This window comes from the organism of the source record quoted next, unplaced genomic scaffold (assembly GCF_019419815.1).
Source record: "Pyrus x bretschneideri cultivar Hongxiangsu unplaced genomic scaffold, Pyrus_bretschneideri_v1 Contig37, whole genome shotgun sequence".
NCBI lineage: Eukaryota > Viridiplantae > Streptophyta > Magnoliopsida > Rosales > Rosaceae > Pyrus > Pyrus x bretschneideri.
The window spans coordinates 3,813,171-3,829,215 of NW_025999690.1; the positions used below are offsets into that span (position 1 = coordinate 3,813,171).

The window sequence follows — 16,045 nt, forward strand, 5'->3', positions numbered from 1 at the left end:
TCACTCATTTCTTCTACAATATACCTTGGTGTGGAGACTTAGAGGTTCTCAATTTTGGGAACTTGGAGAAACCTTTTCATCCATCCAAATCCATGGATCCAAGATGCAAGGAATGAAGGCCCTCTCTTTGGGTGATTAGCCTTTGCTTATGCAAAGAGGAATCTACAAAGGTATTGATTTCTCAACTCACTTTGTTTTGAGTTGAGTCTTGATTCACCTATCTACTAGGCTTTGAATTTCATGGGTAAATGTTTTGTTTTAAGTGCATACAAGCATGATTCCGCCTTTAAATTGTTAATTGCATGCTATTGATGTTGCTTAAATGAACATGTTTTTCACAAATTTTCCTTCAGGAAAGGTTAGGAAACGATTGGGTGTCACATCCCGGCCCGGGGCGGATCACTTCCCGGGCCCGCTCCACCACCGTAGCACGATATTGTCCGCTTTGGGCTTACCATTCCATCACGGTTTTGTTTTTGGGAACTCACGAGCAACTTCCCAGTGGGTCACCCATCATGGGATTGCTCTAGCCCCTTTCTCGCTTAACTTCGGAGTTCCCACGAAACCCGAAGCCAGTGAGCTCCCAAAATGCCTTGTGCTAAGTAGGGATGAGAATATACATTTAAGGATCACTCCCCTGGGCGATGTGGGATGTTACAATCCACCCCCCTTAGGGGCCCGACGTCCTCGTCGGCACACACGCGACCAGGGTTAAGCTCTGATACCAAATTGTCACATCCCGGGCCTGTTCCATCACCGTAGCACGATATTGTCCGCTTTGGGCTTACCATTCCTTCACGGTTTTGTTTTTGGGAACTCACGAGCAACTTCCCAGTGGGTCACCCATCATGGGATTGCTCTAACCTCCTTCTCGCTTAACTTCAGAGTTCCTACCGAACCCAAAGCCAGTGAGCTCCCAAAAAGCCTCGTGCTAGGTAGGGATGGGAATATACATATAAGGATCACTCCCCTTAGGCGATGTGGGATGTTACATTGGGAGTGGTGAATTGGTCTAATTCATGAGAAATCCAGTGGAAAACCATCATAAAATATGGTGAAAATGGGTCGAGGTTGCGGGTCAGGGGATCCCGCTGATCCCTTGTTCTTTTTTCCTCTCTCATTTCCCTCATTTTTCCTCCTCCTAATTGGTCCCCTCACCTTCCCTTAAAATCTGGTTGGCTTCCTTCCCACCAAAATGGGAGCTCCAATTATTTAACTAACTTTAAATAAAAATTTTCAAACGTATATGACTATATCGTTAGAATTCGGACTCGCAAACGGTTTTCGCCTATGCGTTCGTATCAACTAGTACTGCACAACTACGCTGAAAGAATAAGTCATACATTCCTCTAGACAATGGTCAATAGAAGTCAAAATCCTTGCCTCTAGGGCATTTTCGTCAATTCCCTCAATAAAAACGTAATTTTTTGGGTTGGGTTGTTACAGATTTAGGATAATTTTAATAACTTTTAGGGAAATATTTGACACATCCCGACCTAAATCGAGGTATGTTGGCCATCACGTGAGGGTGATGTAGCCATGTGCGCAGTGCGGAAGTGATAGTGATAGAAAAATATGGATAAATAAAAGCCAACTAGCTAATTTACACTAGACTAGCATATTTGCGAGTGAAAGTGCTTAAAGTGTAAATACACACATAACCAGAGCGTAGGTATCAGAATGCAGTCCAAAAGTCTAATTACTAATTATACAGATCATAAAGAAACCCTACACTGGTGGATGTCTATCAGAACCGCCGTGAAGTCCTCGTGAGCAACTAACACGAACTTCTATCTAGAATGTGGAGGGGCGCAAAATAGAAAATGTGAATGGGCAAAAACAAAACTTTTAAAAACCATTTCTCTTTCCAAAAATATAATAACCCATCACCGTAAAACCTGTAATATTTCCTAGAAATAGTATCATATAAGTATATAACCCTACTCAAAAGTCACAAGAATCAGATATATGCCATGTCAATCATCTCAACCATAAATAAGTAAGCCAGGTGGAATGAATCAGTATAAAATAAATATATCAGCCGGAGTCACCTAACGTGACCTGTACGGTTGAGTCCATAACTCATCAATCAAGTCCTGCACACAAGTTAGAACCACCAAATGTGGTCTGTACGACAGGCTTGGTGTAAATGAATACGCTCAAGTGCTATGATCATGTGAAGGTTGTGCGAAGTATCGCAAGTCACGTACAAGTCAGAACCACCTAATGTGGTCTGTACGACAAGCTGGCACCTGCCTTGGATCCAAGGTGAGCGTGTGGTGCGGGAGGTGAACGATCATGTGAAGGCTAGGCCCTGCCCTCAGGCGGAGCACTAACACTGAGGTGCAGGATAATAAGCACTAAATGCATTTAAACATAACCATACACACTGCAATCACTAACATCAATATGTACTCACCTGAAGCTTACCTAGGCGTCTGCAGCATCATGCAATAATATGCATATCTATACTAATGCATATACTAAAATGTAATGCAATTGACATGGCATTTAAAAACGTAAATCCATTTAAAACAATTTATGGGAAACGTATATATACATATATATAGAAAACCAAAAGTCCACTCACTTGTATGTAGCTGGGTCGTCACCTCTAAGTCTTGCCTGGCTGCGCTCGTCATCCAGAAACGTCTCACCTGACGCCGTTAAGAATATTCTGTCAAAGTTGATGGAATATGCTCCGTCTTCTCTGGTGATTCGCTGGAATCCTTCATCGACCGCTTTTGCACTCGCTGGTTTCTTTCAAAGGTTCTAAAATCAACGGAATATGGTCGGAAAATATTTCGACCATACGTCTAAACCTTCTTAGGTCTCAAAACTAACTAAAACCTTCGTGATCGCGTCAGAGAATTTCACACTCCTCACCGAAGCTAGGGTATCTCGAGTTCCATAAATCCTCTCCCTTAACCAGGGGTACATCTCGACTTGTGAAGTCGAGGGCAGCACGATAGTGTTATCCTTACACTTGATCTATGAGTGTGTGATGATGTTTGAAGGTTAGAGGGTTTGGTTGTACAGACGTGAAGAGAGTTCAAGAAAGGAAGAAAGAAACGGGAAGAAAGGCACATGTGTGTGTGTGGCTCATGGAATTGGGCAATTTTAAATTGCCTCAAATCCTATTGGGCTGCAAGTTTAGGCTAACCATTTGGTCCAAAAACAACAATACAATTTTAATTTGACCCAAGAAAGTAGGAGGTGAAGTAATTGGTCTATTTCCTTAGCTCACTTATATATCCACCACACATCGTTTCAAGGGCAAAATCGTCATTTCCACACTTTCCAAGATAAAATATATTTTAATTCGAGACAGATTGTCACAATATTAGCTTTCTGAAACTCGATAACAATCCAAGTTAATGGATTCTCGGTTTAGTGAACAATTTTTTTTTTCTTTGTGATTGAATGTTACATGATGTGCCCATGGCAGTCTGGTTAAACCGTAAAATTGGTAGTGCTGAAATGAAAGGATATTATGTTGATGACCATTGAACTTGCCTTACGTGTGCGTAATTGATCTGATTTTTTTACCATGATTTAATGGTTAAATTAAAGTTAAAACGATTTTAATGTAAACAAGGCGATTGGTATAGCCCATTTTAACTAACCCTTCTAATTTTTTTGATGTTCATCTTTGCAATTCTATTTTAGCAATGATTGAGATCCTTTAAGCAAAGCTAAACCCTGAAATCTTCGAGATATAAATAGTAAGCCATGTTTAATAGAGACATTATAGAATGTTCGTGCTGCTTTTTCATGGCCTTTATGTATTCCCAAGTTGCTATGTTTATCTTCTTTCTGGAGTTGTTCCTCATTCTGATGTAGCCATTTATTAGTTGTGTTCACATAAGAAGCTGCATGCTTTCAAGGCTTATAAAGTCATTGTTCCAATTGCTTAGAGTCAATTCACTTACAAGGCATCCATGTATTGGCTCGAAACTTTGCACTTGAAAAACTCATTACAGCAAGAAGGATATATGATCATCTTATTTCAAGATATCTTTCTAATCGAAATTGGCCTAACCACAAGTTTCACCCATAGAAAAATTATCTCTAATCGGTTGCACAAAATTTAATTTAAAAAAAAAAAACCGTTGAGCTATCATGTCCAAAATACTTCCCAAACCATAAAAATCATCTAGAGCAAATGTGCACAGTTTGCAACCATTGTTGCTCAGAATTTTTCTATTAATTGAGTAATTTATTTTTAAAAGGCCCTAACTCATGGTGTTTGAATTAGAGTTGTCAAAAATGTAAATGAGATTGGTTTAGGGTGTAGGCTAAAGGTAAATAGATATGTAAAAAGTGAAATGTTTAAAATACCCTTAAATTTAATAGTTTTTAATGGAATGAGGTGAAGTGAGACCAAAAGCGATGAAAATGTCAGTTTTATGAGGCAAAATAAGACAAAATCAATTTCAAGAGATAAATGAAGACTAAATAGCAGTTTCAAGGACATTTCAATTAATAAGCCAAAATTAGACCAATTTAATAGAATTGTGTGTGTGTGTGTGTGCGCGCCCTTTATGCAAAGTGATCTCCATTTTTTTCAAAAAAAATGGGGATTAGGTGTGGAGCTCACTCCATATCGAACTTCAACGATCCGAACCGTCTATTTTTTAAGTCTCGATTCACAGATCATTCTTGCAAAAATTTAATTCAATCCGAAACTGTAACATCCCACATCGCTAGGGGGAGTGATCCTTAAATGTATATTCCCATCCCTACCTAGCACGAGGCCTTTTGGGAGTTCACTAGCTTCGAGTTCCGTAGGAACTCCGAAGTTAAGCGAGAAAGGGGCTACAACAATCCCATGATGGGTGACCCACTGGAAAGTTGCTTGTGAGTTCCCAAAAACAAAACCGTGAGGGAATGGTAAGCCTAAAGCGGACAATATTGTGCTACGGTGATAGAGCGGGCCCGAGAAGTGATCAGTCCCAGGACAGGATGTGACAATTAACCTCGTAAGTTCCTAAAAACAAAACCGTGAGGGAATGGTAAGCCCAAAGCGGACAATATCGTGCTACGGTGATGGAGCGGGCCTAAGAAGTGATCCGTCTCGGGCTGGGATGTGACAATAAATTGGCGGATCACTTCCCGAGCCGAGACGTGACAATAAAATTTTCATAACTATTGTTTTTTAATTTTTTAAAAACAAATCACTTTCATAATAAAATAAAAAAAAAATGAAATGTGCACATAGTGTGTGTGGAAATCTGCTAGTATATACTATGATAGATTACCCCATGAACCTTTATAATCAGCCAATGTCTCCCACAAATTTTAATTTTAGCCAATGGTCATTTTGAACTTTACAATTGGCCAATTTCTCATTTGAACTTTAATTTTATGAATAAAACTAATAAAAAAAAATATGAAGTGAACTAGCAAGGGTAAAAGAAAAAAAAATGTTGTGCACATCAGGAATAAAATTAACTTTTTACCCTTAAACAATTGTCATGTGCCTTGCACATGACTAAGATGGATGGAAAGTTAGTGATCGACTAAAATTAAAGTTTAGTGAGAAAATTAACATTCCTTATAAGTTGGGAAGGAAATCGACAAATATCTTTATATAGTAATAAAAATGGATTTAAGGGGTAAAACGGGCATTTCAAGTCAAGTAAAATAAAAAATATTAATTAAAGTGACATTACATCATCAAATCTATCCAAAACAAAATCCTTGTGCTCGTGTCGGATGGCAAAGAAACCATTTTTATACGCGCACAGATTCTGACTGCTCATATCGAGAAAAGCCCACTGGGAACAACCACACCAACGTTTATCCGAACCAAATGGCAGTGGTAGCCCGTTTCTCCTGCTGCTTCTTCACCCACCCCAAGAACTCCGGCCGATCTCCGCCGTCCGATCAAATCCCCCTCAACTCCAATCTTTCCGGTGAGTGCTTCCGCGTGCACCCTTTGTTTCTGCTCACTCCTTAGCTTCTTGCTCGAAATGCCTTCAAATTCTAATGTGAATGTGAATTTCTAGTGCAATTTAGTGACATTGAGTTTTCAACTTGGGAAATTTTACTTCTTGTTTGGCTATTGAGAAAGTTGAACGAAAAGAACAGAAAAAATTGAAAATTTTTCATTTTGGTTTTCCCTAAATTGAAATAAATGACTTAAAGCTTGCATGATCGAAGGTATGAGTGGAATGTGAGGAGACAAAGCTTATGGATTTTGGGATTTTTCTTGCATTACCGTAGCGAAATATTGGAATATGTAAATAATCCAAAAAGTTGTTTTTGTTAATTTTCTTGGTTAGTAGTTAGTACATTATTTGTTGCAATGATTGGTTGGGTGTTACTTAATTGAAACTGATCTGGATATTGACCTGAAGTGTTTTTCATTGTTAGAACCCGGAAAGTTAGCTTCTCTTCCGTTTAAAGTCGAAAAGCTTGTTTCATCGTTTGGAAATAAATTAGATGGAGTGTGTGAGATCCACCATATGTTGCCAAACTCAAAATGTCAGGTATGATGGTGAGTTCCTGCACCAGATGTTTCTGATTTGGTTGTGCGTTCAATTTTGGTTGATTCGGGTTTTTCATATTCGTTCGCACCTTACCTACTTTGTAACTTGTGTAAAGGCATTCTATAGATATAATAATGTGAGAGATGACAACACTAATCGTATTCTGTTGGATTGGTTTTGTCAAAAACATGGTGAGCATATGCATTGTTGTGCTTCGTTCAAGTAATATCTTTGTAATCCCCCTGTAGGTTGATTTTCATAGATTGATAAATGCATTATCAGATGTAATGGATTGGGATATACAGTGTTTTTGGATTTGGCTAGTTTCGTGAATATGCATGTGTCCAAATTACTATTTTTGCGTTGTTACTTTCTATCCATTATGATGTGATGATCTGTATTCAAAAATGCTTTTTTGTGACTCTCATTTGGAAATTATTACTTCTACAGGGAGACAGAAGGTTGAGATTCCCAGCAATGGGACTTCTCCTCGGCAATGCCTTAATGTTGACAACGCCATTGAAAGCTTTGGCAGAAACATGTGAGGCTGACAACTCTGGTTTCAGCATGCCTGTACTGCTCTTTGTTGCCCTTGTTGGGGCTACCGTTGGTGGTAAGATTTTACGGGGTTATTAATTACCATTAATTCTGGCGTTGATTTATGTGCTTTGCTTTTGAAACTGTTTTAAGCAGTTCTGTTGATTGTATATGTTTTAACTATATCTTCATATGATACCCATATTGAGCAGTTTGTTAATAGTTTAGTGCTTCTATGATAGGCTTGGTTGCTCGGCAAAGGAAAGGAGAATTACAGCGAGTGAATGAACAGTTGCGTCAAATCAATCAATCTCTAAGAAGGCAAGCTAAGATTGAGTCATATGCTCCGAGTTTGAGTTATTCGCCAATTGGTGCAAAAGTACTACCAGAGAGTGAGGTGATAGTTGATCCAAGGAAGCACGATTTGATTTCTCGACTGAAATCTGGGAAGAATTTTTTGAGAAACCAAGAAACAGAAAAAGCACTCAACGAGTTTAAGACTGCGCTTGAGCTTGCCCAAAGTGTGAAGGACCCAATTGAGGAAAAGAAGGCTGCAAGAGGTTTAGGTTTGTCTCTGCTCCCCTTTGTTCATTACTGTCCTCTTTTTACTTGTCATACTAGTTTGCTAAGACAAGAACAAGAGCACATCTTATGCAGCTGCTACTTCTGTCTTTTGCCTCCCTGTTAGATTCGTCTCTGTGAGCCTTATTTATTAGCTTCAGTATCGATGACGTTCAACAGTTTGCAAGTGTGTTTGTCTAATTATGTTGGCATCTGTGTTGGAAATCCATTCTGATTTTGTGCCCTTTAATTGCCATTTGCATCTATCAGGAGCCTCACTGCAAAGATTGGGCAAGTACCGAGATGCCATTAAATACCACTCTTTGGTTCTGGACATCTCCAAGCGAGAAGGAGAAGACTCAGGAAACACAGAAGCTTACGGTGCAATTGCTGATTGTTATACTGAGCTTGGTGATCTTGAGCGTGCAGGGAAGTTCTACTGACAATTATATTGCGAGGTTGGAGTCAGACTGAATTAGCTTCATAACCCAAAAGCCTCTCTCTATTAGTTAGAGTTAATATGGAACATCGCGCAAGGGTGCAAAAGACTTGTCAACAGCACCAGCCTGCAGATCCCGGATTGTTTTGTTTTTGTTTCGTGTTAGAAGTAGTTCGATGCATAATGCCTTTGGTTTATCTGCCTACTGTCGAACTCCGCCTGTCACTGTAGTTTGTAGAAAGTCATGAGTTTTGTATGTCACAGGATATATGTTCGATTTGCAATTTGTCCAAGAACATGAACTTTCGCACCAGGTGATCGATGAACCCATTAGCGATATTGCATCATAGCCTTTGGCTAAGAAACAACCGAAGAAGGGAGGTCGGTTTTACTGTTATAATCAGCGGTAGGCTTAAAACGATAAAGGAAGAGACTGAAAACAGGTGTGGAAAAGCCAACTTCCTCTGATAAATAACCAATCATCATAACAGTCTGAAAACAGGAGATCATACGTGTTACATATCCACACAGATAGCAAGCACGTAAGGCAGGGTAACAACCTCACCGTCGCCGCTTAAGGGGGAGAATAATAAAAAAGATTCCTAATGGGGATTATAACTCAGATAACACCAGCATAATGCAGGAAACAGATCATTTAATGTATTATTACTGGTAGTACATGAGCTGCTGGGCAGCAGCAACATTCTGGAATCCACCGTCGTATATAGCTTGGCTTGCTCCAGCAGTGCCCATTCCCATTGCTGCCTGCTTAAGGGGATGCTGTCCCTGAGGGTGCATAAGGGCATGGACACCAGCCATCTTGCTCATTGCCAGTTGCCGTTCATAGGCCAAAATGTCGGTTGCAGAGAGGCCCTGCAAAGGTGGTGCCGCTACTGGCGGTGGGAGTGGGTTTGAAACTGTTCCTGGTGGAGTAGGCTTGCTACCCCATGAGCACTACATAATAAACAATCAACAGTCAATGCACACATAGAAAAAATAAAAACGTTTACAGTAGATGTACGTATATGGATCTCTACACGATGTCCCAGTAAGATCAGCCGATCCAGTCCACTACCTTTTGTGTGCCGATAATACTTGAATTTATAACCTCTCTAAACTAAGCATAGAAGCACACCTTTATTTGTCTACCACACAAGATGGACTGAGTATTTCCCATTTGAATTGCCAGGGTTGCCTCGGCGTGTGTATTGAATCTCACAAAACCAAAGCCCTTGTCACGCTGCAGCCGAACTTCCTCAATCACTCCAACACCAAGAGCATGAAAATGCCGATGCAGATCGAGCTGACTGACCTGTAGGAATAAGGCCAAATTAATGATACTGGAATTTCTATGATCCACAAGAACTGAAGATATTCATTTTGTTCTCCACATAATTTCCTCTTTCGAGAACTTCAAAACCACAAACTCAAGCTTAAGAAGCAGTCATGGTAGAAAATTCAAACTCAGTTCTGTCACACAAAAAAAACTTGTATATCAATTCATATCCATGGCATAGCAGAAATTAATGTGTGACAGCACATGTTTGCGTGGTGCACAAGAGAGAGATGAGAAAACTTCTTGCCTCTGGAGCAAGATTGCCCACATAAACAGTAGTATACTGAGGGTTGTTCTCCGGAGCCTCACTGTTTGTCGTGTCCTTTCCATCTTCTGCAAAATTAAGACAGAATATGAGTCTGTCTTAGGCTGAGGACTATGTGAAAAGAACAACATGTATATGAAATTACTACAAACCAAATTATTTTTCCCTCATTTTCCAGTCAAACTGGACATTACTTCTTTTGTAAGTTAGCAAAGGAAAAAAAGTTTGATCACAGTGAGCTCACCTGATGAGCCATTTGTTAGTTCCACCACACTTTTAGCATCTGAACTCTGCTTGTCTTCATTGGCACCAGCACCTTTCATTGCCCAGTTGCAACGTATCTGTCTGCTGCCAAGCCACTTACCTGCATATCACAGACAAAAATATAGTTCAGAATATGGTGAGAAGGAATACAGGTGAATTTTTTCAACCCTCAATACTTATCCCGCATGCATTTTTTTCAACAAACTTGTCAAAATAGTTTTTAAATAGGAAGAACATCATCCTTACCAGTTAAGTCATTGATAGCATTTTGAGCATCCTGAAAAGGTAAATGAGAGTATGATGAGATTCAATTTAGTAACAACTTGACAGACTTATTAAGGCAGAGGCTGGGCTCTAAACTATTGACTCTTTAAAAGAAAATTTGAAATTTGACATCGCTATATCAAGCCGTTACCTAAGTTCTCTCACCCTAATCCCTTGCATTCAGTTACCAGTCCATCAGAAACTACCATTCAGACTCACAATAGATTATTAATAAAAATGAATTCACCATGCATTCCGAAAGATAACGGAAGTAAAAAGTTACATAAAAAATACTACCTGTTGGTTTCGGAATGAGACGAACCCAAAGCCTCTTGAACGCCCCGTCTTTTGATCCCACATAACCCTTGCATCTCTAAAACCAACAAAAGAATCAAATTAGGCATCTGAAAAACGAATAATGGATTCCAATGTAAGCTTAACAAATGTTAACAGATGAACCTAAAACTTCCAAGTCTTAACTATTGGTCATCACATGTTTTATTAAAAAAATGATAAAATTAAGAAAACCTGTGCCTGAGAAGACACTTACGAACAACTGTTATAAACAGAGAAGCATGCAAATAATGTAGCATCAGTAACCTCAGGGCTCAGATCACCAACAAAAATGTTAAAATGACCTGCACATCAGAAAGACAGTATATAACTAACCTAGAAGATAAATGCCAAAGCATCATAAAATCGGTTCAAAGAAAGAAAAACGAAAACCAACCTGATGTATCCTCCCTCTGACCACTAGCATAAGCCCAATTTACTTTGATAGGCTGCCCAAACCTGAAGATCACATATCAAAGGTTTTAGAGAAAGTACAAATAAAAGCAACCAAAATAACAAGGAGCATAAGTCATATTTGTACTTACAGATGCCTGCCATTTAGAGACACTATCGCAAGAGCAGCTGATCTACGATCAAAATAGTGAATGAACCCGTAGGATGACTGCAGAAGGCAGAGAAAACAGAAATTATCAATTATATCATCACCATATGGTTAAATTAAGTTAGGCTCATAGTAAACTAATCAAGTCCAGAAATTTTCATAGGATGAGAGGATTGTTGAACAGCGATCAGATAAAAAAAAGGCGAGGACGAGCATGTGCACCTTTGCAAACTTACCTTTTCCTTTCTTATAAGTTTGCAATTTTCAACAGCACCAGTACTTGCAAAAACCTCTTGAAGAAGTGGTTCTGTCACCTGGGTATGGATGTTCCCAACATACCTGAAAATTTTCAAAGTAGACAAAACTTTAAAACCAGAAGACAAAAAAGAAATTAAATTAAACCCTAAGTAATCACTCTGAACCAGGAAAAAAAAAAAGAAAAAGAAAAAAGAAGACAATTTTAGTTGCACATGGTTAACTTTGTCTGGATTTTTTGGACAGAAAGCATAGCAAGTGAAAGAGTAATTTTGTAATAAGGATGGGTAATTTCAGATACTTGAAAATTACTTTAGGAAGATATAGCATGGCTAAGTGAAAAGCAACCATGGAAAAAATATACCTATCATAAAGCTATTCAATGAAGACAATCAATATCGAGTCATCGACTAAGGGTACAAAATGCAGAGAAACATAATAGTTACATAAGCATAGAGGTGAAACAAACAAAAACTTACAACGGAAAGAAGAAAAAAAAAAAAAGTCTAGACAAACACTCACACACTGCGGCAAGTACTTGGATCAAAACCAGGAGGCAGATTTCCACTTGGGATTGGCTCTATCTGCAAAATAAAAATGTGAAAAAGAAAAGAAAATAAAGCAACCTAAAAAGCCAGAAGCAAAAAATAAAATAAAAACGTAAACCAAACTAAAATCCCTTAGTTATCAACAAGATGAGAACCTAACAACAGAATTCACTTAAGTACTTTCACCGGAACCCAACAACGACAAACTAAAATACTAGTGGTCCGTAGCGGAAATAAATGATTATGCAAGACAAAAACATGGTTGGCAGGGAACTAAAAAGAACCTAAAGCGCAACTCCTGTGAACTTTATCAAAATTCTAAGATAGGGCCAAATGGTTATTTGGTTTACTTGTATATTGAAAACTATTATCAGCAACTTACTGGAGGCTTCAAAATCACCACCAACCAAGACACCAATGCACGAAAAAAATAATTTGAAAAACCACACTGTATTAAAACGCTAACAGAGTCTCCTATTTCTATTTTCCATTCAGTACGACATAGGATAACAAAACATCCCAAGATGCCAACAATTCTTCCCCATTTCAGAAATCCGAAAAACGAAAACGAAAAACTATTTAACGTTATTCAACACCAATCACAAAGCCTCCCAAAATGTAACACCCAAGCTTTTTTTCTCCAGCGAGAAGCAATCAAAAAACAAAACTATTAAATTTAAAACTTTCCCACGGCAGAAATTTCCCAAAAATCCCATCTTGCGGAATCGGGTAATTCAAAGGAAGAGTAACTCAACTAACCCTACCTTCCGTACTGCAATCACATACAATGACAATTGGAGCTGGAAATGAAAACCAAAATCGAAATGGAAATAGAACCCGAAAACAGAATCGATGTCAGAGGACGAGAAATTAGAACAAGGTCGGACCTGAGGAGGAGCTAAGAGGCCAGGGTGGTAGAGAGGATGCTGCTGTAGAAGAGCCTGCTGCATCAGAGCTTGCTGCTGCTGCTGTTGCTGCTTCAGCCTCTGGTGCTGCATTTCCTCGCTGATTTTCCGATAAAGTCGGGGTTTTGCCGAGAAATTTGAGGGTTAGGGTTCGAGCAAAGGGCCTCTATAGAAATAAAAGAGAGACGAGAGAGAGAGAGATGAGGGAGAGAGAGGACTCCTTGCAGAAGAGAGGAGGAAAAAAATAAGTAGGATCCTAATCTCTCTCCTCTTCTCTTTTCACCTATTTGAACGGTTACAGTCTAGTCACATCAATATTTTATATTAATTTTTTATAGAGACAATAAGACAAAAAGTAATATTCGAGAGGAGGGGAGGGAAGGAGATGAGAATAGGAGGGAAGAGAATCCTACTTCAAAAAATAAATTGGTGTTACTGTTTATCACACATAGTTGCGACATTGGTTTAACTCATCATTTTATTAGTCTCTCAGTTTCAAAATTGGTAACTTTGGTCCTGATATTCAATTAATGCCGCACATTAATGTCATCCTTTTGCCAATAATCCATCAAATTCTTTGTTAAAAAGGCATGTGCCGACCCACGTGACCCTTCGGTGGAAGGTTTTTTTCGTCAAATCACCTCACCTACTACTCGGTTCACTTCTCTACCTTTTCCATCGATACTTCTTCCTTCTTTGGTTAAAGAGATTTGAAAAAGTTAAAGCATGGCAATTAGGAATTTTGATGAAAGAGATTTAGTTCTGCTTGTTTTAGGACTCGTAAATTCTGAAATCTGTGATGAATCATTGAGCTTTTGTGGATTGTGAGAAAATTTTGATGAATTGTGAGCATGTCGAAGAAATTTCGCATATTTGGAAAGCCTCCAAATTTTGGTGAGTATTAATTATCTTCTGTCAATGACTTTTCTGTACTTTTGATGGTCCCAATAGCTTTTCTTCAGACCTTTGATATATGGTGGTGGGGTTTATGTAGTTTGAGTTGGTGTGGGGTTAGTGTCAGTGATGAAGTCGACGGACTTAGGTTCCCAAATCTTTCGGAATAAGAACGGTCTATCTTAGTGAAGTCGACGGACTTCGTTCACTAATTCCCGAACAGGATGATGGTGGCATCGTTGATCCGTTTAGTCACCTCTGCAATGGTGGCTACTGAGTCTATAACCGTACTTCTGAGGTATGCGTGCGTACTTTGATTCGTCTTACTTCGGTCCTAGAAAATCATGGTTCCACAATTACCCTTAACTAGGCATCGAAAAAGACTTGTTCCCCTTGAGGATAGGTAGGTACCCAGAGACCATGCCTTTCAAAGCAAATTGGAAACGTACCATTTTCTTCCTTTCAGATGCATGGCGTCTCAACTTCGTTTCTTGTGAACCTTTGCACATCGAAGTGTTTTGTATCCAAGCGCACTACTTCGTAAATCGTGCCTTCAATATCACAATGATGAGGATTGTCACAATTACGTGTACGCGAAAAACAAAGCTTTGTTTATTGTTTTCTTTAGCTAAATCCAGCCTTCAGATTTGCCGATGACGATCTGCATTCAATAGCTAAGTGATTCTGAAATATCCTCTTTAAATACCTTCAAATCCTTCTGACTATTCTCCTAAAAAAAACCCTAAAATTCTGCGAAAAAGTTTCGAACTTTCCTTTTGCAAACCAAGTTTGAGGTTTTCGCCATTTTCACATCACTTCACTTGATCTTCTCAATTCCTTCTACCTAAAAGAAAATGTCGGCATCCTCTAACAGGGTTCCTATGTCTTCTGCAAATTCATCCTACAATCTTCCTTTAACTAGAATGCGCAGCCAGGGTGAATGTCAAGTTTTCGTGAAGCACCGTCAAGACCTCCTAAACAAATGTAAAGTATGGTGGGAAGAAGACTATAATACTTCTCTCCTCAAGCCTAACGACCCACGTCGCCCTTGCACTACAATCCACCCATGATATCTTGATTTGGGTCTAAGATTTCCTATTCCAGACTGTTAAAGGGCATCTTGGTCAGCTACAACATGGCATCAGCAACTTACCCATGCTGCTCTCAAGCTCATTACTTGCTTCGAATTGCTAAATCAATGGTACGAGGCTGAACTTAATATGCCAAAATTTTGTATGCTATATAGTGTGCGAATGAGCTCCGACGAGCATTACTTTTTTCATCCAAGACACGGTGTCCTGTGGTCGTCCTATATTCTCGATGTGCCATGGTAATACAAAGATTGGTATATGAACGCCTTAGTTATGGACGGCGACTAGGAATGAGATATCTTTGACATTCAAGTCAGGGATGCCCACTGCTAGTGTTTCACTCAAAAAATGACCTATAAAGTATTAGGCTTTGTCATCTAGTATTGATACTGCGAGCCTTCCAAGTTCGTGCGGAGAACTGTACTTAGATGTGGCAAACTTCTCCCACACGCTTCAAGGAATGTGTGAGAGACATGATCTTTAAGCACTACTCCAAGTCTCCAATTCCGGATCCATACTGGATTGATGAAAAGAAAGTACACATGAGAGTCCATACAGTCAAATCCATCACCCTAGCATCCCTAGATAAGATAAAATGAAAACGTTCCAACGTCATGCCCTTTAAGCCTTTGGGAGGGTCATCCCAGAAGAAGTTAGTATTGGTGGAGGGGGAAAGTCGAAGTACACTTGTAAACTTAGAGGCAAAAGAAAAGGAAAAGGTTCATCTAATTTGAAGAAAAAGACCGCATTCTGCTCCGTGATCCATCATAGAAAGAACTCTGTTTCTTCAAGTCGTCATTGATAATCCTCCTACTTCCCCTCATCAATCATCTCTGCAATTGTCACCACGTCTTTCCTCCTCTCCTTCATCTCTGGATGAGACTCAGCCAATTCTTCATGTCTCAGAGGTTTTGTTTTTGCCACTCTGTAGGCACATTAGAGTCAAGGATTAAACTTTTTCCTCCACACCTATTCCCACTCCGCCTTTATCTCACCAGTGTCCCAAAATCCACCAAGTCTTTCACTGGCGGTCGTCGAGCTGGTGGTATTTCAAAATTGCTTTGCCTTAGTTTGAGCGAACGACTTATCCCCCCTCATGGCTTGGTCACCTTTGGATCGTGTCGCGTTGCCGGCAAATTCTTCTGGTTTCTATAATGTCGATCATGCCCAAACTCTTCTTCAGGCCATAAATGCCCCAACAGACAACAAAGAAGTTTGCACATCATTCGAATACCTCATCTTGAGGTGTAATGAAGGTCGTTATGCAGTAAGTAATTCCCTTGCCTTAGCCTCCTGA

The 16,045-nt window shown here is 39.4% G+C and overlaps 2 protein-coding genes across 2 annotated transcripts; one reads left to right on the top strand and one right to left on the bottom strand.

Annotated features, from left to right (window-relative positions):
- Positions 1-5,703: 5,703 nt before the first annotated feature.
- On the top strand, positions 5,704-8,344 carry LOC103966862 (protein FLUORESCENT IN BLUE LIGHT, chloroplastic). Its single transcript, XM_009380081.3, has 5 exons — positions 5,704-5,918; positions 6,379-6,494; positions 6,945-7,107; positions 7,274-7,597; positions 7,863-8,344. Exons 1-5 carry the CDS (start codon positions 5,816-5,818, stop codon positions 8,033-8,035), a joined length of 879 nt encoding a protein of 292 aa, XP_009378356.2. The 5' UTR covers positions 5,704-5,815; the 3' UTR covers positions 8,036-8,344.
- A 131-nt stretch (positions 8,345-8,475) lies between these two features.
- On the bottom strand, positions 8,476-13,011 carry LOC103966861 (oligouridylate-binding protein 1B). The gene is made up of 12 exons (XM_009380080.3): positions 12,746-13,011; positions 11,833-11,894; positions 11,292-11,394; positions 11,039-11,115; positions 10,891-10,952; positions 10,711-10,798; positions 10,458-10,533; positions 10,143-10,173; positions 9,877-9,996; positions 9,615-9,700; positions 9,167-9,343; positions 8,476-8,985 (listed from the first exon to the last, which is right to left on the bottom strand). The coding sequence occupies exons 1-12, from the start codon at positions 12,854-12,856 to the stop codon at positions 8,698-8,700; spliced, it is 1,281 nt and encodes a 426-aa protein (XP_009378355.2). The 5' UTR covers positions 12,857-13,011; the 3' UTR covers positions 8,476-8,697.
- Positions 13,012-16,045: the final 3,034 nt, after the last annotated feature.